Source organism: Colletotrichum orchidophilum, assembly GCF_001831195.1.
Source record: "Colletotrichum orchidophilum strain IMI 309357 chromosome Unknown Scaffold_1.1, whole genome shotgun sequence".
Classification (NCBI taxonomy): Eukaryota; Fungi; Ascomycota; class Sordariomycetes; order Glomerellales; family Glomerellaceae; genus Colletotrichum; species Colletotrichum orchidophilum.
Window position 1 is genome coordinate 1 of NW_019172957.1, and position 26,675 is coordinate 26,675.

At 46.3% G+C, this 26,675-nt stretch overlaps 9 protein-coding genes across 9 annotated transcripts; 4 read left to right on the plus strand and 5 right to left on the minus strand.

Annotated features, from left to right (window-relative positions):
- Positions 1 to 4,005: 4,005 nt before the first annotated feature.
- On the minus strand, positions 4,006 to 4,527 carry CORC01_00001 (uncharacterized protein; the record flags this gene model as incomplete). Its single annotated transcript, XM_022611659.1, has 1 exon — positions 4,006 to 4,527. The coding sequence occupies one exon, from the start codon at positions 4,525 to 4,527 to the stop codon at positions 4,006 to 4,008; it is 522 nt and encodes a 173-aa protein (XP_022481664.1).
- A 318-nt stretch (positions 4,528 to 4,845) lies between these two features.
- On the plus strand, positions 4,846 to 6,460 carry CORC01_00002 (uncharacterized protein; the record flags this gene model as incomplete). Its single annotated transcript, XM_022611660.1, has 4 exons — positions 4,846 to 5,409; positions 5,487 to 5,746; positions 5,819 to 6,227; positions 6,305 to 6,460. 4 exons carry the CDS (start codon positions 4,846 to 4,848, stop codon positions 6,458 to 6,460), a joined length of 1,389 nt encoding a protein of 462 aa, XP_022481665.1.
- A 2,492-nt stretch (positions 6,461 to 8,952) lies between these two features.
- CORC01_00003 (uncharacterized protein) lies at positions 8,953 to 10,152 on the plus strand (the record flags this gene model as incomplete). Its single annotated transcript, XM_022611661.1, has 3 exons — positions 8,953 to 9,323; positions 9,382 to 9,652; positions 9,808 to 10,152. The coding sequence occupies 3 exons, from the start codon at positions 8,953 to 8,955 to the stop codon at positions 10,150 to 10,152; spliced, it is 987 nt and encodes a 328-aa protein (XP_022481666.1).
- Positions 10,153 to 10,733: 581 nt separating this feature from the next.
- Positions 10,734 to 12,424, minus strand: CORC01_00004 (Ulp1 protease family protein; the record flags this gene model as incomplete). The annotated part of the gene is made up of 5 exons (XM_022611662.1): positions 10,734 to 11,075; positions 11,146 to 11,156; positions 11,452 to 11,738; positions 11,792 to 11,902; positions 12,207 to 12,424. 5 exons carry the CDS (start codon positions 12,422 to 12,424, stop codon positions 10,734 to 10,736), a joined length of 969 nt encoding a protein of 322 aa, XP_022481667.1.
- Positions 12,425 to 12,946: 522 nt separating this feature from the next.
- On the minus strand, positions 12,947 to 13,153 carry CORC01_00005 (Ulp1 protease family protein; the record flags this gene model as incomplete). The annotated part of the gene is made up of 1 exon (XM_022611663.1): positions 12,947 to 13,153. The coding sequence occupies one exon, from the start codon at positions 13,151 to 13,153 to the stop codon at positions 12,947 to 12,949; it is 207 nt and encodes a 68-aa protein (XP_022481668.1).
- Positions 13,154 to 14,230: 1,077 nt separating this feature from the next.
- CORC01_00006 (uncharacterized protein) lies at positions 14,231 to 16,046 on the minus strand (the record flags this gene model as incomplete). Its single annotated transcript, XM_022611664.1, has 5 exons — positions 14,231 to 14,374; positions 14,431 to 14,956; positions 15,049 to 15,193; positions 15,342 to 15,787; positions 15,877 to 16,046. 5 exons carry the CDS (start codon positions 16,044 to 16,046, stop codon positions 14,231 to 14,233), a joined length of 1,431 nt encoding a protein of 476 aa, XP_022481669.1.
- Positions 16,047 to 16,590: 544 nt separating this feature from the next.
- Positions 16,591 to 17,444, plus strand: CORC01_00007 (uncharacterized protein; the record flags this gene model as incomplete). The annotated part of the gene is made up of 2 exons (XM_022611665.1): positions 16,591 to 17,353; positions 17,413 to 17,444. 2 exons carry the CDS (start codon positions 16,591 to 16,593, stop codon positions 17,442 to 17,444), a joined length of 795 nt encoding a protein of 264 aa, XP_022481670.1.
- A 301-nt stretch (positions 17,445 to 17,745) lies between these two features.
- Positions 17,746 to 18,576, minus strand: CORC01_00008 (uncharacterized protein; the record flags this gene model as incomplete). Its single annotated transcript, XM_022611666.1, has 3 exons — positions 17,746 to 17,822; positions 17,908 to 18,425; positions 18,488 to 18,576. 3 exons carry the CDS (start codon positions 18,574 to 18,576, stop codon positions 17,746 to 17,748), a joined length of 684 nt encoding a protein of 227 aa, XP_022481671.1.
- A 4,363-nt stretch (positions 18,577 to 22,939) lies between these two features.
- On the plus strand, positions 22,940 to 23,518 carry CORC01_00009 (uncharacterized protein; the record flags this gene model as incomplete). Its single annotated transcript, XM_022611667.1, has 1 exon — positions 22,940 to 23,518. The coding sequence occupies one exon, from the start codon at positions 22,940 to 22,942 to the stop codon at positions 23,516 to 23,518; it is 579 nt and encodes a 192-aa protein (XP_022481672.1).
- Positions 23,519 to 26,675: the final 3,157 nt, after the last annotated feature.

A 26,675-nucleotide genomic window follows, 5' to 3' on the forward strand; every position in this document is an offset into this window, starting at 1 on the left:
ACCCTAACCCTAACCCTAACCCTAACCCTAACCCTAACCCTAACCCTAACCCTAACCCTAACCCTAACCCTAACCGCCCAACGTACCGACGGCTGCCCGCCCATCCGCATTCGCCAGCCTCTCCCGAGCGCCATCCATCCGATCATAATATTAATAACCGTATGCGCGCCTACGTACATCTAAGCGGCGTATTAGTCCCGGAACGCGAGCACCGCTTAAATCCCGACCTCGTCTTAATCCTGGGGCTAGCCCTCGAACGCGGCTTCTAAAAAAAAAAGCCGGGACTATTATAAAATAGCCGCTAATATACCTATATATAAATACGGCTCCGTATACCCGAGCGGGCGGGTTCGGATCCCTAACGCCGCATAAAAGCATAATAGCAAGTTAAAATATACCTATCTACCGACCTAAGTCTTAACTAAAGCAACGAAAAATAAAAATACGGCCTGGTTAAATATCTTATCGTCGCCCTGAGGATAAATACCTTCGACCCCTTTTCCGTCCTCGTCGTTATCTTAGCCGTTATAAAACCCGTTATCGTAGCTATTAATAATACTACTCTTATCTAACTTAGCTATTATATCGCATAATAAGCCTTACTACTCGTTCGTAAAACGGATAGCCTAACGCTTTAATACCTCGTCTCGTCCGATCCGATACGCCCGCTAATAAAAACCTAAATACTAATACCCTACTAACTAGTATTTAATTATAAACGCCTCCTTACCTTTAAGCCCGAACGGCATCCTATTAAGATTAATATTTACGATATTAATAAGCTATTAAAGCGTCTCGGCCGGTACGCTATCTAATCGCTAGCTATACCGTTCTACTTTACGATCGAAATTCTTCCTAAGACATAATAAAACTAATCGCTCTCGCACGGCCTCTTCATCCCATTCCTAACCTCATCCTAACGCTATACTCTTAGCCCATATCCACTTAATAGCGTCGTAAATCCTAAGAAGATCGCAAGACCTAAAATACTTAACCTATTATAACCTCTTTACTTATAATAAATCCTAGTTTATATCTTCCTTTGAATCCCTTATTCTTAGCCGCTCGGTATCCTCGGTGTTAAGTTCGGCCGTATACTAAGCTATTATTAACTTTATAACATCTTTCCCGCTACTATTACCTAAAATAGGTCCTACCTCGGCCTCGTTATTACCGATAATTTAATATCGTACGTACTTCCCGCGCATTTACGTTTATAACTAAACCTTTATTAATATCGGCCTAATCGCTATATACCCGGCCTCCCGCTAATAGTATGTAATATTATTTTTTACCGTAATAAGATAGTAGTATACGAAGCAGTTATACCCCCGCAGAACGTTAAACTATTTAATAGCCGAGCTACTATCGCCAGGCAAAATATTAACTTTTAGATTAGCTAAATCTAAGCAACTATAATAATCTTTAATATCTTTAAAAACCTCTCTTTTTAGCTAATACTCGTGGCGGAAGTACGACTTAATATTATTACCGGGCCGGATAGCTGCTTTGCATTTCCGATAAATAAGTATACGATGCTTCTTATTAATCTCGACGAAGCTATCCATAGCGATTTAATACCGCTTTTTATTTTATAATAGTAAATAAATAATATAAAATAATCTTCCTATTTATTATTCTTTTATTACCTTATTAGCACCCCTTTCTCATAACTTAACCCTAGTAACTACCTATATAACCCGAACCCTAAATCTCTATTCAACGTGCAGCGCCAGCCAATCATTACTCCGTCCCAACTCCAACCGATATTACTCCAACGCTCGGATCACATCTTGCAGTTTATATAGCCGATTCTACTTAAATCGCCTCCGAATAATACTCAGGCTGAAGCAAGCATCAATGGATACTCTAGATCGCTTTAGCACATTTATTCGTATTGACAAAGAAGCTGTGGCTGTAATGAATGTTTTGTGTTAAACGCCCAGAGTAGTCTCTCTTTGTGCCCCTGTCATTGATGATCTTGTCCGCAAGAGACGCGTCGTTAAGTGAGGCGATGATATCACCAAGAGACCTTTCTCCATGGATTGCGGAGGGATGCGCTGCGCGAGATCGGTACGTCACCTAGATATCAACACAACAATCTACTAGGACAGGTCCTCTGAATTCTCCTCGGGGAGGAATGCAACGCGGTGTGGTTGGATATCGATCCTTAATACTGAAGTGAGTCTAAATTGCGAAAGGGCTGCGAGTCTCCAAACACCACTGTCACTCGTTGAATAGCACACAAATACAGAAAGCAAACAGGCGGTAGTCATCGAACACCAGCTGCAGATATATCAGTGGCGAAGTGTTCTGAGACTTTCACCGTGTCGGCTATGGACTTGGGCACTGCTCATGGGACCTTCTCTTACTACCAGGCAAAATGGCGGTCTCGCGAGCTACCTCGGTGGATGAGTGTCCCTGTTGTCAAGTCCCCCTGGTGTAGTCTGTAATGATTCGGATGTATGGGCCGACCCGTTACGCTGCCCCTGAAGGAGCAGGGTTGTTGAACAGCCCGTGGCATGGCATGACATTCCCCTTAGCCACCGAACTTTCGCCTAGGCCCAGACCTCGCAGTGACTCGGACTCTTTCAATCTCTGCCTGTATAGCTTGATAGCTGGAAAAGGTGACGCTCCTTCGGTCTCATCTGCCACTCAACTATTAACGGACACGAGCATCCCGGATTCCAAATACGCTTCTTCGAGTAGAAGGACTAGCTAGCCGTGGCGCTCGTAGACCAGGAGCACAATCATTTTACTTTCTCTTCCTTACGTCAGTCAAGTCCCTGCCTGCCTTTATCCTAATTCACTCAACTCAGTATGTACTGTCTGTCAAGGTTCCTCGAGGCTCGTCATGGCAACACGCGGTAGCCGAATCGCGTATCTTAGATATCAAGTCTCTTTTCAAGTCACTTCGCGCTTCCCTTAAATGTCCAGGGGAGTCGTCACACACTCGGCCAGAATCTGAAAGAGTTCAGTTACCATGCTCCGGGCCAGGTAGTCCCAGCGCCTCGATCCAGCTGTGCGACTCTTAGCCCTCATCCCCAGCTTCCCATTGCCTGACCCAATGTTGTGGTTCGTCGAAGGCAGTCGCGTAGAGTTGCTCGAGATGTTCGTTCATGGCGTGCGACCAGACCAAACCCCCGAGAGTGACAGTGCATGGCCCAATGTCAATAGTATTTGACAAGTCGTGCTTAATCGTTGCCCATCGCTTTTTGGTGTATTAGATCAGCAATGCCGACGATGTTCTTGATGGCGTGCTGGCGGCCGCGGTCTTCTTAGAGGTTAAACGCCTACGTAGCACGAACTTAAATAAAGCTGGCGTCTTTGTGCTAATGGTCGCCGTGTATTCTAAGCTGCTCTCGATAGTTAGGGCTAATATGGACCTTAAAAAACTGCGTAAAATAATACGAGGCAGTAATGATGAAGATCCTAGAGAAACAATCAGTCCCACGGCCCTCTTAACGCTAGTTATGCTTGGAGAAGCTCCCCCGGATCTAGACTTACGTATTCTGTGGTCCCGCTTATTTTAGGGACTTATCTATCCACAAAGCTAACGCCTAGCCGATCATTTATGTAAAACGCTCGTCGGTAAGGATGTGTCTATCGCTATAAATAGAATTTAAATTCCGTTTTATTTTGGGAATTGCGATGCGGCCGTGAACGTAGCTTAAATCCTTTATAAGCAGAAGGCCTCCGTTATTGATAGATATATAGGCGATGTCCGGTTGCACTTTGTAGTTTAGCGAAAGTCTGTGGTCGTCAAAGTCGACATGATGCTCGTCCTCGGCTGAGGTTGGAATGTTGAATAGTACGTGCCTAATGAAGGCGCTCGCGAATCGGTAGGTAAGATCCTCCGACAAAGCTAGGTAGACGACGGACTCCACCTCGTTAATATAACTTAGAGAAGAGGGTCGATTGGTAGAGATCGAGGGACTTGAGGAGGGGCGCGACTTGTGAAATTTAGTAACCATGGTGTCTAATCGAAAGCCTTTTCGACCTTCTCTACGTGGGCAACGATTCTGGGGAGCTATACAACGGTGTCCCTTGCTTCTTCTCCGGATCGGGGGTTAGTTGGGGGGGAGGTGAGCTTGGCATTGAGCTGCCATCGCCGGCAAGCTTGTCACCTGCATCGTAACTATTGACATGCTGATCTTTAGGTTGAGCATCACCTGTTCGACACAGACGATTCATAGCAGCCCAAATTGGTCCAAGCGATTTGCCGTAGGTTTCCTGCAGCGCGTACTCAGAGCATGGGACATCTTTGACGCGGTCACTGAGCTCGGGGCCTTGAATAAGGCTCTCCAGCGCTGTCCTGGCATCATCATGGTCTTTCCAGAACGCGGAATTTGAGGGGAGATGGTTCCTGTTGTTGACAGCGAGAACGCGCAGGGCAGACAGCTGATCGCGGCCCCAATTACTGGCGCTCCCCTCGTTCAAGCTCTCGAGCCAATTTTCCTTCCGTTGTCGTTCGCGGTGAAAGATATTGGGCGTTGTGACGGTGTCAAAGTAGAAGTTCTGCGTCATGGTGGTTGGCCTGGCGACGGAGCAACTCGGAGTTGGAGACCTCCAAAGAGATACAAATGCGGGGGAGCTCCATGCGGGGGTGGTCCAGACGGGGAGTGAGTGGCACCCCACTGGTGCTGTTCCTCCAATTAAACGTGGTGTGGCATCGCTGTAGCAACCGAGAAAACGCTGCTAGAGTTTATGAAGTACGCAAACCCAACTGAGGTTCAGGGCGGGCAGCGTTTAGAGGGCGCTGCATCATCAATCACCCCACCACGGCCACTGCATCCTTGCGTTCACATCCGCTCACGGAGAACACACCGGCAAACGTGCATCCCAATGTGCACTCTTCACGATAACATCCAGGCCTGGCTTTTGAATCTACCCAAGGATCACGAAATACCCTTCAACGCGTCTCCGACGACAACCCGCAAGCGCAAGCGACTAACCAGCCATGCCCTCACCCCTCCGGGCTCCGACGACGAACAAGGGCATGCGACGATCATGACTGATCAAAGCGGAGGAGGGCCTCTCACGCCGCAAAAGCGCCAGCGTCTCATACCTGCCGGCGGATACCAATTCAACCCCGAAGACAATACCGAAACCCCTCGTGCGGTGCGACCAGGCGATTCCGTCTCCTGCGATGGTAGCAGCGTATCTCTAAGTGCGGGCAGCGGTGCATACTCCGTGGCCTCATCATCGCGACCTAGTCGCTCCAAGTCGCCCACGAAACGATTCAGCATAGCAGAAATCAGCAAGAACCCGATCAAGGTCTATGCGCTAGATTCCATAAGGACACTCGAGAACATCGACGCCAGGCCTGGTGCGGGGAGCCTACGAGAGTCTCTCAGCATTATCTCCAGGATCGCGAAAAGTAGAGGAATCGTCCCTAACAGCGATGTGGTATGATTTTGTTGCTCTTCCCCCCGTCCGTTTCCCGGCGTCACTGTGATGGTAGTCCTGACAGAAGTATTGCGCAGGATTCAATTCGATGTTCCAACCCCGAGATAGATCTCGACGACGATGCTGTTTACGATGTGAGCGATATCCACGTTAAACGATACGGACCGGTACCTTCGTTCGCGGAGGTGAATGCTATTGTCCAGACATCGCAGTACGGCATTGCGGAAAAGTTTGACGAGGCCAGCTGGGATCGTGAAGTGCACTTCCGTGTACTCGCCCTGTCTTTGCGGCGTCCTCTCGCGCCTGCTAGAGATGGCCTGATCAATTTCGCACCTTCGTAAGTATTACTTGTGCATCTACACCTCGAAAGGATGGGACCAATAGCTGACGTTTCTTTCCATCTACACAGAACGACAGCTGCAATCCACCACAAGCTGATCAAAGATATGCCGCCTCGTATGGTCGACTTCTGTGTCTTTATTGATCCGGAATCAACAAGTACAGAACACAAGCCTATTGTCACTGAAGCCATTGATCGTATGCGGCACATGTCTGGCTACTCGTCCATCAACCACACGTCTCACTTTCTCTTTCGCAATAAGCCCATCTCGTTGAGCATCGAGTCTAAGCAGCGCGGTTCTAGCCAGGATGACGCACATTTGCAGATCGGGACATGGCATGCTGCACAATGGACTTACCTGGATCGCCTTGCACAAATTCAAGGGGCCACATTACAAGGCTTGGCTTTCCTTCCGGGTCTTATTGTTCAAGGAGAGGACTGGCATTTCGTAGCCTCCACGAGAGAGGGAGCCAGTACAGTAAGACGCCCCCATTGGTGTTCTCCGCCTCTCCCGTTCGTACTGCCTCTTGTTCTCCTTGCTAATTCAAAGTGTAGCTGCTGTGGTCCAAGAAGAACATAGGCTCGACCACGAACCATGAAGGAGTTTACCAGGTTGTCCGGGTAATTCAATACCTTGCCTGGTGGACGGAGACGGTATATTGGCCCTGGTTTTCGTCGATCATCCTCGGAGCTTCAGCGAGTGGGCCATGAATGGCGTTTGGTGTTGGTTTGAAAAGAGCTCATCCTTGAAATTACCACGCCCCCTAATCCAGGTCCATCACCCATGGTGCGTCCGTCATGCCAACTAACCGAGGACTTGAGATACGTCTTGCGTATGCAGTACTCTATCTTCAAATTGGCCGCTCGCCTATGAGCGACGTGGGGTCAGTCCATTGCCGTGGCCCATCGTTGCTGCCGCCACTTTTGGGAAATGGCGAAAGCTATTTTGGGCGAGTAAGCCCATTCCAGTCTCATCATGTCGGCTTGGATGGCGTGCTCCCCAAGACGACGAGGGCTATGTAGTCAAGCTGCCAGAAAGGGCGATTACTAACATCATGCCGAGATGGTGCCCCGATGCAGCCGAATCGCTCCATCTCTGACGAAAAGTCGCGTGTTCATGCTTCATTTGCCTGATGGCTGTTTGAAAAATTCCACCGTTGTGCATGGCTAGACCAAGAACACTGAGCGCTGTGAAATGAGACATGGATCTTCTTCTACGTTGTCGATCGGACGGGCTCCTCTGGAAATGACGTCGCGCCTTGCCTGTCATAGAGAGATCAGACACCACGAGACTGTCGTAGCTGAGAAGGATTTCCTTCACGCCGCGTTATTTGAAGGTTTCGAGATCATGCTGTGGTCGATGCTCTCAGCCTATGGTAGTGGTTTTACTTAGATCCACTAGAGCTGCCGTGAAGCTTGCAATTCAGAACGGGTGCGATGTCCGTCAGGGTCCGAGATCTGATGCGGAGGCTCGGTGCAGAGAGGATTATTGGCGAGCGTCCCAGTCACGAAGATGGAACACTCCTCGGATTAGTCTTACGAGACCGGGTATGGATGTTTGAAGAATCGGCGCAGAGGTTAAAGAATAGACCACGAGAAACTTTGTTCAACTATCAACACCACAATGTCGACACTCAATTGCATGATGAAAAGATGATGTGCGGCCAGCTATATCTATTTACATGGTCGGCGATGTGAGTATTGAATGATTGAAAGCAGAGGCATTTGTGTACGGCCAGGGGAAGACACCACTCAATCAGCTGGAGCCAGACCCAGACGACTCAGCAGGTTTTGGCGCCCAGTCGGGTTGAAAGTCGACATTTTCCCCTCTCCACTTCGCCATCTCACAATCGCTTCAAACCACCAATTGGCAGCACTTTCAAAGATTGAACAGGAACTGTCGGAAATTGGAGCGATAATTGGAAGTATAGCAGTCACTCAGCTTAAATGCTGTATTTTCTTACTCTGGGTTGCGATCAAAACCGTCGCCCTTTGCTCACCAAGTTTGTCAATCACTCGGCTCTCCATTGATCGCAGACTCATGGTGCAGATTACGCGTACATAAGGTAAGGTAACCCCACTTGCCTTAGCGGGAGTCATTAGCGAAGGAACATTCAGTTTAGTAGTACGTCATTCAAATCAGGAGGCAAATCGCAGCCACAGGTAGGAAAGGACGACAGATCACAATACCTGGATGAGGAATGACGACGTATGTTATCCTTTCCGCTCCAAGTGAATCAGATACGCTGCACAGCAAACTCCCAGAGAAGTCAGTAGACAGTGATATGTCACAGTCGGCTATATAAAAGCAAGGTCTGGAAATAGAACTCGGCAATCAACGCCGCATAGTAAATAGAGCATTCCCTAAACGATTTTATCAAGCCTACTGGACAGCCCAAGTCTTCTGTGCTGAGGTGAACAGGGTCACTTCCAGCGAGCTATTCTACAGCATCAGCAGGCTAGAAGTGTGCACCAAAATACAAACATTTTCATTGCTGGAGGCCTGAAGAATTTTGAGCTTAATAGATTGTGCTATAGTTACTTATGTCTTCTGGTCAGCCCCTTCACCCTCGTACTGCTGTTCCCCGGTGAGTCTTTACAGTAACCACTTAATCATCAACAATTCAGCATTCCTCATCATCAGGGGAATGATTCCATCATTCCTTTTATCTGAGGGAGCTCCAACTGTTATTATAAACGACTGGTAACAGCCCTTGTCAAAGGACCGGCTACCTTTACATGAGAAATTGTTTAATCAGCACTAGCAAGGAATAGGGCTGGATGCGATTGGAAAGCAACGGGGCGTCTAAGCCCGACGGGAATAGAAGGAATCTCTACGACTCTAGTATATTTCTTAGAATCCAATTACCTCAGCACCTTCGTGGGATATATCAACCTCAAGTCTTTACAGACGTCTGGGATACAAAGCCCGGGCGCGAGCCGGACGGCGCATCACAACCTCTGCAAGCTGTCCATGCGCGTGTATGTGTGTGGACTTAAGCTGACAGCCAATTTACGATAATTTGGCCAATAACAGGTCATTTGAAGGTGCGTTATCTGAAGATTGCTGATTGGGCGCCTCCCGTACCCCGTGACAGATGATGGCCAGTATATAACCCCCAAGGCAGCAGAGCGGGGTAGACGGAGCCAGATCCAAAGCCAAATCCCGTTTCTTAGAAACTCCAGTCCTCCGACAATGATCAATGAGACCGACCATGAAATCCGAGGATGATGCAAGGCCCCGGTCGCGACCGAGGAGCCCAAATCCGGAGCCCTCGCGACCCGAAACGCCGGCCGACAACGACGCCGAACACCACAATGGAAATTGGAGCTATCATGTCAAGATTGGAACGCCTCCTGGGGGGTACCGGCTGGAGCTAAGCCTCGTTCAGAACTTAGCTGCGATCGCCGGGTATTCCGTGGCAATGTCTATATTACAGACGTTGGACAATGCAAGAGCAGCACGGGAACGACAGCGCCAGAGGGAGGCCGAAAAGCGCCGGGCAGACGCAGAAGATCAAGAAAGAAGGGAAAGAGAGCGGCGAGAGGCCCTGGAAAGACACATGCGAGATCTGTGGGCGAGCCTATAGGCTATATGACCATACTACGTCCCGCTGGCTAACGCTTCCTAGCGGAATCGACCTCGCGAACCTGACCATATCGGACGAGGATATATCGGCGGCCAGGGCGGACGTGGGCTACCAGGTAGGAGCTCGAAATATCGTCATAGCAGGCAGCCTCAACTCGGGGAAGTCATCTTTGCTCAATGCACTGCGGGATCGAACCTTCGGGGATGAGGACTATGCGCCTACTGGTGCATCGGAGGTCACGCAAGAACGCCACCGATACGTGGATCCTATACATAACGGGTTCGTGTGGTACGACTCACCGGGGGCAGGCACGGTAAGTGAATCAGCCTTTGGGTACTATCAGAGACGCCAATTGTATGCGTTCGACTTGGTCATGCTGGTGCATGAGTCTACCATGACGCAGGTCAGTGCAGTCCTAGATATACAGCCTCGCCCTGATAGTGCTATCACGCTAACGGGAGAAACAAGGCCGATGTGCAAGTACTGCAGGTCTGCCATGCACTGAGGACACCCTGGATCTCCGTGCGTACGAAGAGGGATATGCACATAGGGAACTTCCAGCTCGAACGGGGCTGCAGCCCTGCAGAAGCAAGGACTCTATTTCTCAGTGAGGTTGAATCCGATGTTGCTAGATTCCGACAACAGACCGACGCGAGTGCAACCGGATTTACGGAACAGTTTCGCGACTACGTCGTATCGGCTCCTGGGATCAGGGCGGCTGTGCGTGGAGGAACATCACCGACAGATCCTATAAACGCATTTACAGATGAGATGGAATTACTGCGCTATATAGAGCTAGCAGAACAAGGATAGGACTATACAATCGTTAAGTTTTGAATTATTTGTATTTTTAATATAATTGATTATTAGGAGAACACAGATTTAAATAATATGTACGCGCGAAACTTCATGAATCATAACTTCATGAACATTGCTACCCACGTGTTACGCCTTGTCTGTGACTATCGACGAACTCTTCATCGTCCCACAAGGTCCCCAGTCCCCCTGTTTGACACCCTGCAACCTCCATCTTCAATACTTTAAAATTTCTGTCTGGAATAGCGAGCAATGATGATACTTACGACGCACATTGTGAAAGGGTTGTCGTCATCGGCTGTATCCCCATGATCCTCCCCCATGAAAAAGTCTGCGGCCACATCGGCTGCACACCGAAGGTTCATCATGGTCTTTGCTTCCAACCGATTTGCCGGCTCTACACGATCGACGGAGGGAACTCGTGGGTCTTTCGGGTCGACATGCTTGAGTATACTGGCGACAGCTCTGCGTATCTCGCGACATCTGTGCATCGCTTCCTTCTTGATAGCGTCCTGCAAGAGTCGAGCATGGCTCGCATGCATGGCATCGAGTGCCGGAGCAATGAAATGCATCTCCCATCAACGTCCCTCATCTTGACGGAGCTGCCGGATGCTTGCGGTCGAATCGCCAAAAAGACTTCCTGGCTTGAGTAGAGACTCGATAGAGGAGCGTCGGTCGCGGATTTGTAAAGTGTATCGAGCGATAGACACCATGCGATCTCCTACAGTCTTCCCAAGGACATCCAGGCCTTTGATCGGAGGAGGCGACAGAGCGGCGTCGGTGGACGTTAAAAGGCAGTGAAGGAAGTGTCTGCGATGAGAATCGAGCGTCTCCGAGGTGACGTCTGTTGGCATACCTTTGAAGATCCCCGAAACGTGGTACGCGAACAGCAGCGTGAAAAGCCCACAGTCGACGCCATTCTACTGGCGAGCATATTGACGATATCTTAGTACACCATTCGGATCCAAGAAAAACTAAAGAGGTACTTACTTCGCTCACATCTAAGTCAACTTGAATATTATTGAGCACGCCTACCCGACGGAGGAACGGCAAAATGACGGCATTAGCAACCTTATTAACAAGCAGACCGCTTAGACAAGAATCGAAGAGGCGCACTTTGTTGTCTTAGCGGAAGAAGATAAACAATACCTACCTAGTGGCTATTACGGTACACAGGTATAAGGATCTTGTTATAGTTCCCCTATGCGATTTTATTAAAGACACTATTAGGTATACTTTGCGAGATAAAAACTAGATTACTAATTACCAAGACTTTTGTATTACCTAATAACAAACGGTTAAGAAGGGCATCAATGATAGTATCGTTGAGCATATATCCTGGTGCTAGACGGTATGCATTCTCCAAGAGCTCTGCTAGGATGGAGCGATACTTGAGCCTCGACGATGGCCTTGGTTTGGGGTGGGTAATTGGGGTGGAATTGATTTCTGGAGGTGCGTCAGATGCCAGTTTCGCTTGAGGAGATTGTTCACTTTCGACGATTTCGATAATAGGGCCTGGGGACGACTCGGGTCGGGCGGATATTTCGCGGGATTGTTTGCGCTGAATGTTTTCGAAAACGGGACTGGATGGCACGTTGAGTCGAGCGGGCAACGGAGAAGCAGGTCTAGCTCTCACGGGTATTGCTGGCCCATCTCTGGCAAGAGGCTTAAGTTTTGGTGGAGTTCGACATTGACGAGTGCACTGATGCTCTCATCGCCAAGACTGTCGTTGCTGGCATCCCAGTGTCTGCGTCTAACGTCAGTGAGTCACGACGCTTGGGATTGGGCGGAATCGGTGTATGTTCGCATGATGTGCGAATAAGCTGCAATACTCGGGGAGGGGGCGGCCCAGACCAAAGCTCTGGCTGGGGTATTTGGAAGTCACCGTCTCCATCATCATCAGAGTCGTGCGCAGATGGGGCCATCTGGAAGAAAAAATCGTCGAGTCCATCATTGTTTCTCAACTGAGAGAGAGGCGCTGAGTATGGCGGGGAACTGGCCACAGTTTGGCGTTCCCTTCTGGGTCGCTCTGGTGAAGGAGAAAGATCGACGGGTTAGGCTTCAGGAGTTTGCTTTCGTTTTGCTGGAGGATGTGAGAGTGGTGCCGAGCTTCTGGTGACGGGCCGTCTCGGTGAACGGCGTGCGAAGGCAGGTGCATCTTGCGTAGCGTCACCGTCTGTCGCTCCGGCTTTGATGGAGGCGGATCCGGCAGGAAGGGGCCGATGTGGATCAAGGTTGTGTTTACTACCGTCATCAGAGTCGCATTCATGCTTGTCCAAGCTCGCGGGGGGTTCATCTTCCAAGTCGCCGCTATTACTACTCAAATCGCTTTCTGACGACAACGGATCCTTAGCAAGCCGATATTTCCGCTTAATAAGGGCATGGTTAACTAAGAAGAGAGAAGAAGTGTAAGTAAAAGTAGAGAGAGTGGGATATAGATAGAGGAAATATACTGACCAATAACCTCCTTGGGCATACTAATGGCGTTCTTGACGGCGCGGGGACCGTACCGATTAGTATTGTGTCGCGGCACGCTATTAAATTAATTAACAAAGTCGGTAAGCAGTAGCTCAAGACTCGCCTTTCATAGACTATGGAGGAGATCAATGCATGCATAGGAAGCGATAATTTTATGGGCGAAGAGAGCAAAGAAGAGGCCGGGGGAGGCGTCCTAGCGTTCGGCTAACTTTACCAAACGGCCCTGCATGTCTCAAGTGTTGGATTAAAGGACGGCCTTGTGCTCCTGGCCGAGGATGCGGCAGAGTAGCTAACGGTCGACATTGTTGAGGGCTCAGACAATGAAGCCGGCGCCGCCGGTGATGGAGGAGTCTCTGTTGTTGGCAAAGTTGGCGTGCAGCTCGTCCCACAAGCCGCCAGTGTGCTTCTCAATCCCGATAATGTCGATCTTATTCAGCTCATTGAGCGTTTTGAGAAGCGGCGGGATCTCGGAAACATCTGAATTGACGAGGGAGAGGTCTTGATCGCTGCTGCGCGTCATCGCATTGATTGATGTGATGCTGGAGTGTTGATGTTGATTGATGGGCACTTGCGCCGAGATGGTGAGATGCGAAGGTGGGGAATAGGGACGCGCAAAAGACAGGAAATGGAGAGCCCAAGTTAAAGAGTGAAGAGAAAAAAAAACCGTAACGAAGGAAGGAGGGAAGATATGAATTGATCGCAAGGCAAGTGCAGGAAGGAACGCTGAAAAAGACAGGTGCGTAATCGGCGAGTACCCACTGTAAGAGAATGTGAACTTACGGTCCATTCTAGGCCAAACTAAGGTAACGCCTAAAGCGAGTCAATGCACTTGAGGCATTGCGGCAATTACCACTACTAGTCTTGAAGCAATTCTGGACGGTGCAGCACTAGGGTGCGTCTACACATAGTTGTCCGATGAGGGGCAAGGCAGCATCTGGGCTTGGATCGGGCGAACGATGATGTTGGTCCGGATGCTAGTTGAAATAGCCAAAGGTGGCGTTCTGGGGGACTTTCTCAGAGGGCCAGATGGCGCTGATGAAATGGAGCGAAATCCCCGTCAATATGGTCGTCGAAGCAATTAGGGAACATCTCGGCTTGGGTAAAGCATTGGCTGCGGCGTCGGACTTCGTAGACAACAGGGGCCACTGGTAAGAGAAGAATAGGAGTAAAGGGTAGAGAAGAGACAGGGCAACCTTAATTCGACGTACACTACCTTAAGGCAGAAAGGTTCTTACCAATCCTCTTAATTGTTAATACTGCTCTTGTCACATGTTCCTGAGTGTGGCCATTATGACGTGACCTGACAATTATGGAAGTCGCGCATCTTCTCCGGCTTGGATGTGCCTTCACCTTTTAGCATCGCGAGGTTAGTCACGCTTATCAGCACCTTCCCTATTTGCATTCTTTGCATCCTGCCCATTATTCTATCACATTGGGAAAGAAGTTCACCTCGGCTGTACTTTGCCTCCTTTCCCACTTCACTCTACGCCTTCACTCGCGGTTGACAAAGGACTTGGGACTTTAAACACTCAAACATGCAACAAAGCATCATAAAGTAAGGTATTAGAATTGGGGTATCTTGATATGCTGGAGAAAACTACTCGGAAGCAACGATCCATTTTTTGAACCAAGGCCAGTATGTCTGGCTGGACCATAATGCCAGGTACTCTAGAAAAGCGGCGACTTGGTGAATACCAAGTGCTGAGTTGGTGTCGCCAAAACGCTTCCCAAGCCAAAGAATCTGTGCGCCACCATTAGACCGCGAAGAAAAGTAGATAGAGGGTGGAAGAAACGCACCGTACGGGAGGAAGCGAGCCGCTCTGGTTGGTTGGCGGAGTCTTGAGGCTGCATGGGTTCGGGAGGTTCTGGAGACGTCGCAACGTAGATCCAGTCGTGGCCTTGGATGGCGACTCCGTGAAGCGCTCCCAGCTCAAACAATGCCTGTTGGATACTCCGCTCGACATCGTCTACTGTAGGAGACAGGATACCATGTTCTCTGAGTAGCTCCGGGGCCGCTCGGCGGAGCAGGCGACGGAGCATTGTCCAATGCGCAGCCTGCCATACGCCAATCTGTAGCACGGCCCCATCCAAGTCATGCCCAGGTCTCTTAGTCTCTAGACCGACAGAGATGGGGTAGGGACATAGGGCACCGTAGGACGTGTGATTTAGGCTCAAACGGGGTAGTCGGTTACGCAAAGCCAGCACCTTGCCCTTGATGTTGGCCGTTGTCATGTCGGCGGATGGGTTGAGGTAGATGCAAAAGTCGATGCGTTTGTCTGACATATCGATGGGGACGTAGTTCTTGATGATGGAAGCGGTGGTACTGTAGAGCGGGATAAGTCAGAAAACGATCAAATGTCAAAGGGCCACAAAACGTCAAAAGTGGCAAGATAGAGCTGATCATTGGAGGCTCACCATAAGCTGAAGTCGCAAAGATTGGTGCTTGACTGCCTGGTATCGCGGTCGCGCCCTCGAAAGACCTTTGTCAAGAGTAAATTGTGAACTTCAACATTCCAGACGGGCTCGTCATGATCCATCTCGAAGCAGCGGCGCGCATTTTCTGCAATTTGTTTGGCGTCATCAAGCTTCAGCCTGCTTGCGGGTTGCTGATCCGGTGCGAAAGACGCTGTCATCTAGATCAAATTCTTGCAAAAAGTCGGCAATTGAAGGTAGATTCCGGCCGGTAGACGACAGGATGTTTCTGCAACGCTCAAGCGACCGGATCCTGGAAAGCATGTCTTGGATAGCGACTGGATGCTCAGGGTTGGTGGGAGGACCAGAGAACTGCCGCTTGATGATGCCCTCGGTTCCTAGCGGAAGCTTGACAAATTTGTGGCGGGCAGACGATGTTGATCTTCCGGACACCGATTCGGAGCGATGACTAGCGCTGGATGACTTTGTCGGCGAAGACATTGGAGAGTTTCGATAGCTCGAAACTCGTGTTGGTTGTGCTGGTCTGGGCGTCTCGTCATGATCAGAACCTCGCACGAATTCGTCAGGCGCATTATCGGTGTCGACGAGTTGGGTCGCTCTTCGCTTCCTGGGAGTCGTGGTGCTCGGCGAGGACACCATCTCGCGAGGCTCGGAAAGAGATGAAAGATATGTTTCGTGACAATCGGCGTACAGATGGTCGACCAAGACAACCTCGTGGGATCTGCCCGGGTAGGAGGGATGGAGAGGGTCAAAATCGAGTCGCTGGCGTGTGCGCTTGTGTAAAGGCCGTTGCTGAATGCCTCCCAGCACTTTGTGGGAGCTTCGGGCAGTTGAATGCTCGTAGAGTCGAGAGGCTTGATCGAGGAGTATAGTTGGGTGTTCGGGATCGTAAATGTGAACGTGGTCTCGGCCTTGGATAGGCCCGTGGTTCGAGGCTCGGTCGCGGTCGCAATCGCTGTCCCAGTGGCAGTCGTGGGCATAATGGTCGGGAAGCGATTGTGTCCAGGAAGCAACAGAATCCCACATCACTGACAAGAGTTTGCGCGCAGTCGTTTTCGTACGCCGTGAGATGGTGCAAATCCGTATAGCGGCATGGTGGATGTGGGCATCGAGGTCTGGCCGCTACTTTTGATGCCTTGAAGACGCAGACGGATGGGATGAGCGCCGTTGTTGGCCGAGTAACAATCGATGCGGGGCCGTCATGAATACGTACCTTACCGCCGCACTGATCGGAGATGAATGCACCATCGTATGACTGGGCCACACGTAGCCGCTTACCTCATCCAGCAACGCTTATGTCATCAAACATATTTGACGCGTAACTTCGGGACACCGACCGACTCCGCGACAGGTCGATGTTCATGTTGACAGATAATTTAGTACTTGGGTGTCAGATCGCCCGCGGGTGGCCTCAGTTGACCCCCAGCCACTGGAAGACACGTGACTTGAACTTCCGGAGAGCTCACCAGACCAGATAATCCAACTTCTCGCTCATTCTACCACTTACCTGGAAATCCTTTCGCCATGGCGCCACAGGTTACCAGTTGGGAGGAATTGCTTTGGGTGTCTGAAGAAGTCGATGAGGACACTGGAGACTTCCAATATACCATGTTCGCTACGGTGGAAGACGACATGATATACTACGGCCAGTTGAACAAGCCAAAAGCGGACATCTTATTTCAGCATGCTGCTGACTCCCTTGCTCGAATTCCTGACGAGGAAATCTTTCCCCGGTGGCCCCAAGGTCTCACTCTCACTAAAGCTCCTGAGGAGCTCCCGCCAGACGTTTTCGTCAAGCGGCCCAGGCTAGCGCTGTACGATATCTTCTTAAAGCATAAAGTCGTGCATCTCCTCCCCAAGGGATTGGCGGAAGAGGCAGAAGCAATGGAACTGCTGGGGAGCCAACCTCACCCAAACATCGTTGGATACCATGGTTGCCACGTGCGACGGGGGTATATCACTGGACTCGTGCTCGACCGACACCCCCATGACTTGAACAGCTACCTAAAGAGCGGCCACACCATCCAAAACAAAGAGCTCTTTATAGAGTCACTGGAGTCGGCAATTCATCATTTACACTCGCTTGGCTGGGCCCATAACGACCTCAACCCCACAAACGTCCTCGTGGCAGAGGATAGTAGACCCATTCTGATCGACTTTGGCTCGGCTCGTAGAATTGGGGAGAAGTTATCGACTAGCCGAGGTACGAAAGGTTGGATTGATTGCGAGATGAAGCACTATACGACGTCAGAAATGCGACATGACACTTCAGCTCTCACCAAGTTTCGTACGTGGCTAGATAACCCAACACTCGAGGATTGAATAGCTGTGCTGTGCATTTCGAAGTTGACAACCAGAAGTTCTGCATGGCTGGATAGTGAGGATCAAATTCTGAGGCAAAGAAACGTTGTGTCTATATGGTCATGCAGCGAGAAATGTCACCAGGCTTAGATTGAAGAAGGATATCTGGATTTGCAAATTATGAGCTTCAATTACTCAAACCCCCGTCTCTGCTATTGGGCACCTTACTACCTGATGGTAATTGTTCGATGGTGACTACCGTAATTCGCCTGTTGAGTGGCTGTGATCTTCCAGACTGTATACAAGGAACGACTCATACTGCTATCTTTACCATCACCAGGCCGTCCAAGCCATTCAATGGGGTGAGCACCGAAACCGTTAGGCGATGATTCCTTCCTGAAGTAGAACCGCTTTCAATGCTTCCAGGGTCGGAAGAGGCTTCGAATCCTGGAAGACTGCGTGGGTGTTCTTTTTTAGCAGCATACACTTCGTTGCCCTTGCATGAAATAACCCCATCCTCTCCCACCTGGGAGAACCAACCCGTGGTGATTTGTGCGGGCTCAAGCCCGAGGACATCCATAGTATCCATCATCAGAGTGCCCTGTGGCCCAACCAGGAGCTCAGTCTTGGTCCGGTCTCTTGGGCCATCCAAGAGCTGCAGCGCAACCAAGCCTGCAAGGTTGTTGAGATGCAGGAACTCAGCAAGCTCTTGGAAAAATGCCTTGGGGACCATGGCTGCCTTAGATGGGGCTTCGCCTTCTTGGAACTCATACGGGACGAAGGCTCCATTGGGCTGTAAGTGAAAGACATGGCCATGAATAGGCTTGATGGTCAGCTCCTCTGCCGGAACGGGTTTGGTCCAACAAGATTCGGAATTGCCCGGAACCTGGACTTGGATCCCATACAGGACATTGCCTTCAGGGACCTGGAAATGAGCATGCAGAAGATGGATGCCGAAGGCATAATGGGCGTCGTGACGAACAAAAAGCTCGCCCAAGTTCTTGAGTATGGTGTCAGATATCTCTGGCTGCTCCTTAGGCTGGGGAAGATCATTAGAGCTACACGTCGATTTAGGGCTAGCACAAACCTCACAGGGGATCTGGGGAGCAGTCAGGCATACACGTTCCGGGAGTCTGCAAAGTCATCAGCGTTGGGCGAGTGATGAAGACCGGGGATGTCTACGACTGCAAGAGTTTGAGCAGTAGCCATTTTGTTGAATTGACGAGGTTAGAGAGGTAACTTGATCGAATAAAGGCACTGGCACACTGATTGTGAGGATTGATGTTGACAAGAGTTTGCGCATCGAACCACTCTTCAAGAGGATATGTTACTTCTTTTATACCCGGATCGCCCAGCTTACTGGCAGCGGCGAGGTCCAGGACAATCTGCCGACATTAAATTGCTGTCCTCGGCCTGATTACCAGATCCATGTCTGCATTCCATTCTCGCTACCTCGGTGATAGAATTTGCCCTCAATGAGTACCCACGGCTAGTCATTACCAACTGAGGAATTTATATTTACGGTATAGAAATGTTTGTGGTGACTACCCGGAGATACCCAATCGTACACGCAGGTGAAAGCGTAACCGCTTCTTGCATAAAGGCTGGCTGAAATGAGGGGTTGCTGCCTAAGGTAGTTCAATGCATGCTGTCTGTTGGTCTGCAGCACCAGGCAATCGGTTAAGGGAAACCGAAGAAGAAGCCAAGCATGGAGTCTTTGTCAAACACCTGGCTCGGTAACTCTCGTATAAGCCAATATATATTCAGATGCAATCTTGCTCATATCTTCAGGGTACTTTGCACGATGTTGGTCAAGCTCTCGGCCTGTTGACCGTCAAACCCAAGCAGAGAAGCAAGAGAGAATCCGTAAAAGACTTGCCCGGCTGGTGGAAGAATCACCCTCGTCCGTTTTGTCGAACTCGATGCTGTCTAAGCTCATTGAGAACCTTCCCTTAGTCTTCAATCAAGATTGCCCACAAGTCCTCACGCATGGGACCTCTCGGCAACGAATATTCTAGTCGATGAGAACAAGTTGGAAATCACAGGCATCGTCGATTGGTCCCTAGCGGCGGTTATGCCCTTCGGAGTAGATTTAGACGTCCTCTTCTTAGCCACAGGGTTCATGACCCAAGACGGCTGGCATGACTATGCATGTAAGTTGCTGCTGCGAGACACCTTCTGGAAGGAGTTCTGGGCTGTCTCTGGGATCGAAGGGGAGGAACTTCGGGGTGAAACACAGGATCTAGCTGAAGCTGCAGGCCAGATTAGCGCAATTCTCCGATTAGCATTCCGGCGTAACACTGATGGGTCACCATCTGAAGAGGTTTTGGTGTCAGAAAGCAGAATGAAACAGCTCAGGGCGTGGTTTGGCGAATAAGCGGCAGGGCTTACCTAGGGCAAAATAGGCCGCTGGTGTTGACCCCTATATTCCGGCAGGTTTACATTAGCACACACATACTACCGCATCTAAGCTGCGGCAAACATAATCATAGTTACTCAGCGGTAATCGGCCGTCAAAAATATCAATAGGCTTAAAAACCTAAAGCTAACAATAGCGGCGGTTCGACAAAGATCTAGTGATATAAAATTAACATTAAGCGAATAGTTTTAAGATATTATAATAAGATACTAAGCAACGGCTTAACTCTAATAATAATTAATTACTTATATTCTATCAACCAATATAAATATACTACGTAATTTATTTTAATTTAAATATATAATAAGGATATATTTTATTATTAATACGTATTATTCAATAAAAAGGTATTAATTTCAAGTTAAAAATAATGAAGTATTTCAAAAAGGTAGCGCTTATTTAATTTATTTTATAATATAAAACTATGGGTTTTTTTTAGGTTTTATTATTGAAATATATTAAATAATGTATATATATAGTAAGTTGCCTATTATAACGAATTACTTATTTTCTTTTCTTTTTATACTTTTTATTTTAATAACCGTTTTTCTTTATATATATTAATATATTCTTTTTAAAATAAAAGTTAAATTATTTTTATATTTTAAACTATAAAAAAGACTTAAAATTATTTACATAAAAAATAGCTTTTATTTATAATGTTTTAAAAATAATATTTTATAATCGACGTATTAGTTTATTATTTTAAAATAAAACTTGTTTAAATTTAAAAAATTTAACTTTTTTTAAAAAATTATAGTTTTAAATAAATTATTAATTTAATTAATTAAAAATCTTATAATTACTTAAATTTAATTTACTTTTATACGAAATATAATTATAAAATATAAAATATACGATAATAATATTTATAATTTTAATAAAACGGGCTTTTTAATAAAAATATTTTCGTATATAAAGGTTATTACGATTTTTAATTATAAAAAAAAGCTTAATATAAAATAGTTTAATAATTAAAATAAGTTTTATTATTTAATATATATATATATATATATATAATTAAATATTACTTTTATATATTATTATTAAGAATAAATATTATTTTGTTTCGTAATATATTAATAACTAATCTTCTTTTAAATTAAATATCTATTTTAATAAAAATAAATAATTATGAATAAAATTAACCTAAAGTAAATAGAATACTTTAAAAATTATATAAAGTCTTATATAAAAAATATAAAGCGGCTTTATATTTTCAATAATTATAATAATTCTAAATTAATTAAATTTAATAATTATTATAAAAAACGTATTATTATCGCTCTTTATTTCCTTTTTAATTTATTATACGAGTTTTAACTTTTTAATATTAATTATTTTAACCCACTAAAAGCTCCATATAAATAAAAAATTTAAAAAGATATTATAAATATAAATTACGTATATTATTAAAAACGACTTTTTTCTTATTTTTAAAATAGCTTTTTTAATTTTAATAAAAAGAAAATATACGAGCTAGTTTTAAATAAATTAAAATTTGATTTTTTAATTTAAAAATAATTATTTTTTATTTAGATTTTAAATTAAAAACACTAATATTATTTAATTTATATTTAAATATCTAAGGCTTTAAAAACTTAAAAATATTAATGATAATATATAACGCTATATAAAGCTCTATTTTACTTGAAAAATAAACTTATAATTATTAATATAACTTATTAATATATTTATATAAAAATATTCATAAATTAATATATAAATTAACTCTTATTAAAACTAAATACCACGGGCTTTATATAGTAAATAAAATACTAAATGAGCGTCGGAAAATAGAAAGAATTATTATTATATTTTAAAAAGTTATTTAATATTATTAAAGCTAAGGTAACTTAAATAAAAAAATTTCTTAATTTAAAAAGGAAAATATATATTAAAAGAATCTTTATATAAAAGGGTTAAATTACGTAAATAATAATATAATAATTATATAAAACATTAAATATAATATATAAATTTATTAAGTAGTTTAGGAGACCTTTAATAAAAAGGTTAATAAATAGTTTTAATTAATTTCGTACAATATAGCTCAATTAATTTATATAAATAATAAAAAAGTAATTAAAAATAAGCGACTTGCTATAATAAGCAACTCGCTATATATATATATTATTAAGAATATATATAAACTTTTATTATTAAATTAAATATAATATTTAATCGTAACTATTATTGATAAGTTTTTATTATTTATAATATAAAAATAAAAATAAATAAATAAAATAATTTTTTATTAATTATCATACTATTTATAAAAGCATAATTAATATAATATTAAAACTTATTAAAATAAATTCATTTATTTTAATATTTTTATTATATTTTATATTTTTTTTAAGTATTTTAATGTATATAATAAAATAGTAAATTAAGTATTATAATCTATGTAATACGGCTATTTCTTTAATAATAAAAGATTTATATTTATATTATATAGAAAATAAAACTAATTAATTAATCACAACGGCTAAAGTATAGTAATAAGAATTTTTTATAAGTAATTAGCTATATATATAATTAAGTTAATTTAATATATATATTTTAAAGTCTATGTAGTGTTCTCGAGTAGGCTACCCTTAAGTCACCGTGAACGGCCGATGTTTAAACCCCCTCATCTCCCCCTTGGGTAGGCCGGCTGGTTTGTGTAATGGTTTCATGTGATAAATCGGCTGCTACTGCTGGTGCTGGCACCGTACTTAAACTGCTGATTTCTTCATCGCTATGCTTGAATAAGCAAAAAGTCCAGGCATCTCGTCCAAAGCAAAAGTCAAGTAATGTAGCTATGGCCGTCCACTGATTTCAAAGACGTTTACAGCTTTAAAAGGTTCATAAAAATCAGCTTCCGCCTTTTCGCCATGGCATCGCTAGTAGGGAAGCTAGGCTCATTATCTGACGTTGCTGATGATGGCCCCAGACCCTGCGATTTAATCCTACCATACTTAATGAATCATGCCCCGGCGTTATACGAAGTCTAGCGATGTGTAGACTTCCCGCGCTAACATGGCCTGCATAGTTAACGCTGATGTCAAGTGATAGGTTTGGGAGAATCCCGAAGCCGACCTGTACCTCCGAAACCAGCGATCACGAGCCAATTATGCCAATGCAAAAGTTGCCAGGTCTTACTTCGTTATGATACAAAAGATGGGAAAAGAGCTACATGCTGCGACGAGCGCCTTTCAAGCCACAGACCTTGGCACACAGAAACCGCGGATTTTTGACATGTGTGCCGCTCCTGGAGGCTTCCTCGCGACCGCGCTTGAGATGTGTCCTGAAGCACGAGCAATGGCCTTCACTTTTCCTATTGCAGCAGGAGGACACAGAGGTCTCTTAGGGAGAGATATTAGGGTGAAGTTCAAGTTTCTTGATATCACAATGCTGGCTGAAGATATGGATACAAGCGTCATAGGAGTCGACCATGAGCAGCATGGAGAGTTCCTTCCACGAAAGATTCCGTATTGCCATTTGTTTCACCTCATTCTTTGCGACGGACAAGTGCTTCGGACGCAGAGTCGACCAGAATACCGCAAACCGCGAGAGGCTCACCGGCTCGTGTCAACACAATTGGCTCTAGGCCTTGAACACGCGGAACCGGGTGGAACCATGATCATACTCCTTCACAAGCTTGAGCAGTGGGACACACCCATGCTTTTGTTCACCTTTGACAAGTTTCATACAATCGCATCGTTTGAGCCCCAAGTACTCACCTAAGGCGCTTGTCATTCTACATGGTGACCTCGAACATTTGTACATTTGTAGCAAAAGCCCTTGAGCGACTCAAGCAGCGGCAAAGTGGAAAGATGTGTGGAACGTTGCGACATTCGAAGGAAATTAAGATAATCAAGACAACCCTCATGCGGATGAGCGTGATGTAGTCGGAGTGCTCGATGAATTTGGTTCGAAGCTGATTGAGCTAGGCAATGTCATTTGGCCCATCCAGGAAAAGGCACTAGCAAAGGCATTTTCCATGAAATCATGAAATAAATGGAAGGGTCATAAATCTGGGGCCGCAAAGACTGCCCTGACCTCTCTCCTCTGCTTTCATTTCCCATATGTCTTCTTAGTTGCTTCTGACCTCACACATAAGACAAGAGTGATTGGCATATTACTCAGGACTTTGCGACAAAGAAATAGAACTTTCTAGTTAAGTGTATAAGGCTTTTGCTTGCTCATCGCGGACTATACACACCGTTCGTTCAGCTAATCTATTTAGATTAAATCGCGAGATCTACGAGACTATTCACCAGGTTATTTGCTTCACCGCTCTCGTTTTCCGCTCCTTCTGCCTCTCGCCTCAACCGATTGATGCTCAGGGTCAATTGCCTTCTGGGAGAGTCGCTTTAGACTCGCCATCTTTGCAATTCAGGGAGTCTTCTACTGTCCACGCCTGTGATAGATCGTGGAAACTATCGTGTTGTCGAATAGCTTGCTCCAACAAATGCAGATGCAAGTATTCATGTTCCTCTTCACCTCATATGTTCATTAAAATAAGACTAACCAGACTTAGCTTCTAAAGCACCTCGACAATAGTCGGCATGCTGCCAGACAAGTCAAAAGGGCTCAGACTGAGAAGCATGATGACGCCTGGTAGTGCAGAATGCTCCAAGGCCATGTCACGTGGACGGCTGCTTGAGCCTCAGTAAACTAATCTCGATGGCCGACGAATTGATTCGGTACAAGTCACCGACAAGCCAATTCGCCGAGGCCTTTAAACCTACCCAATCAACAGGGTTTAAGACAGTGACAGGCACCAACCGACTGGCCAGATGCATGTCGTTGTGTCTGTCATAAAGCAGTTTCCCGTCCCAGACCCCTACCGCTTCGACGGGTTGCCTTTTGTGAGAAAGCCTTGTAGGCTACTTTCAAGTGGGGGGAGGTCGGATTGGGGGCAACGAACCATTTGCCTATGGCAAATAGCAACCTGGAGTCTTGCGCAAATCTCTGGACGTCGACGAAACCGAAAGCCCGCTTCGACTCGGGATCACCAGCTGATGCTTCTGATTATTCGAAGCGATCCGCTGCCTCCACCACCTAGCCATGCCGGCCAAGTGCACAGCTTGGTCCAGGCCGGGCCTCTTACAGCAAGAGAAGCGATCAGAGATTTTGGGCATCGATCAGTCCTAGATTCGTGTTGATACCATGGATATCGCGCAGTGCGGGGACGAGTCTCAGGACTCTCTGTTTGGAAGAGTACGTCTCGACATTGGCCGGAAAATTCAGCCCCCGCACTTTGAACAAGTTAGAGTTTATTTCCAGTGGATGCACACTATTGGATGATACTTTGCGCCTTGAAAGCATCGAAAGCGCTAATATTACTCATCCCCACTCGCTTGGTCTAGTTCACATTAACATCACTCCTTCCAACATCTTCATCACCAAAGAGAGCAGGCTGGTCCTGAGCGACTTTAACAGCTGCCGCCGGGTAGGAAAGTCTTTCACAAACGTGTCTGAGGGTACGAAGAGAACATACAGATAGCATGATCCAATTATCACTATCGCGTCGAGGTACAATAATTTATACGTAATTGAAAAGTTACGAACGTAGAGATTCGGATCATCGGCGGACAAGTTCATCTTCTAATAATAAAGCACAGATATCAGTAGAATGGCCGCAGAACTTTCGCTACCCTCAGGTCCTAATTATTCGCTCCCCTGTTTCTCCTGTGACATTTTGCCGAACACAAGCCGCTAGCCCGTTTACACTCTGCCGCTAGTCTAAAGGCGTAAAGCGCGACCGCCAATCATTCGCACATATTCCTACTGACAAAACCAGCGTGTCTAGCATGCTGGGGTGTATGCTTGGCGAGACCAACGTAAAGGCCAATGAGCGGTCTGGAAGTTAGGCCACTACTGCACCTTCGAGGTAGTGCCGTCTAGTTTATTGATCTAACCCCATGTGCAACAATTTGAATTCCAAGAGTCTACGGATACGAATCCTTCAAATAGCGTACCAGACCAAGGCCCCGGCCGCTCCGATCATATACATGCGGAAGCCGTCGACGGAGTCACTGGCTTCCGTACCCCGTCCCGTCACTAGAGCCGCAAATCATCACCTGGGCAAGAGGAAAAAAGAAAAACCGCCCAACATACGGCGGCTAGAAGTCCATCTCGGATGGCATAAGGTGGCATGGCAGTTGCTGCGAGTGCTATAACCCAGTTCGAGACCTCTCGCGGCGTCAGACAGGCAAGGTTTCAATAGGAGGATGTACAGGCAAGCCAGTGCTTCTTGGCCTTCGCCTATCGCCCCGCCCGAAGTGGACTCTACCATACTGTGGCACTCCGTAATGCGTACACACCTCTCACCCCTGAAAGCACTGCACCGCGGGCACGAATCGCGGGCGGCCTCGCATCGATGTACCCTACAGCCTTGCGGGCGCAGCACGCTTTGATTTGGAGTATGCTAGGAAGCGAAAAGTTACATATGATACTTTGACAATTGACCTGCGTATTGCTCTAGCCTGGATTTCGCTCATTTCTGCGTACATTTACTTCCCCTTAACATGACACTTAGCGGCCCGGGTTTGGTAAGGTCATTGCAAGGTGTCACGAAGCAGAGATAGTGGCAGAACTATCATGGTAGTACGGAGGTGCTTACCAAAAGTTTCTGCTAGAGTAGCTGGGACCATGTTGAGATTAATAAGGACAGGTACTTTACAGGACATTTTCTTATTAAAGATAATAATTTATAAAGTATCTTCTTTACGAAGTCAAGAATTCTTTAAGGGCTCGGAGGGAGGATTACCTAGGGATAATCCGAGCGCAAAGTAGACCTGTGTACTAATACCGTTGACTAGGTGATATCCCCTGTCTTTTCTTAGCACTTTAGTAAAAATTTTTAGTAGGCTCCATCGTACAGGTAAGTTTAGGT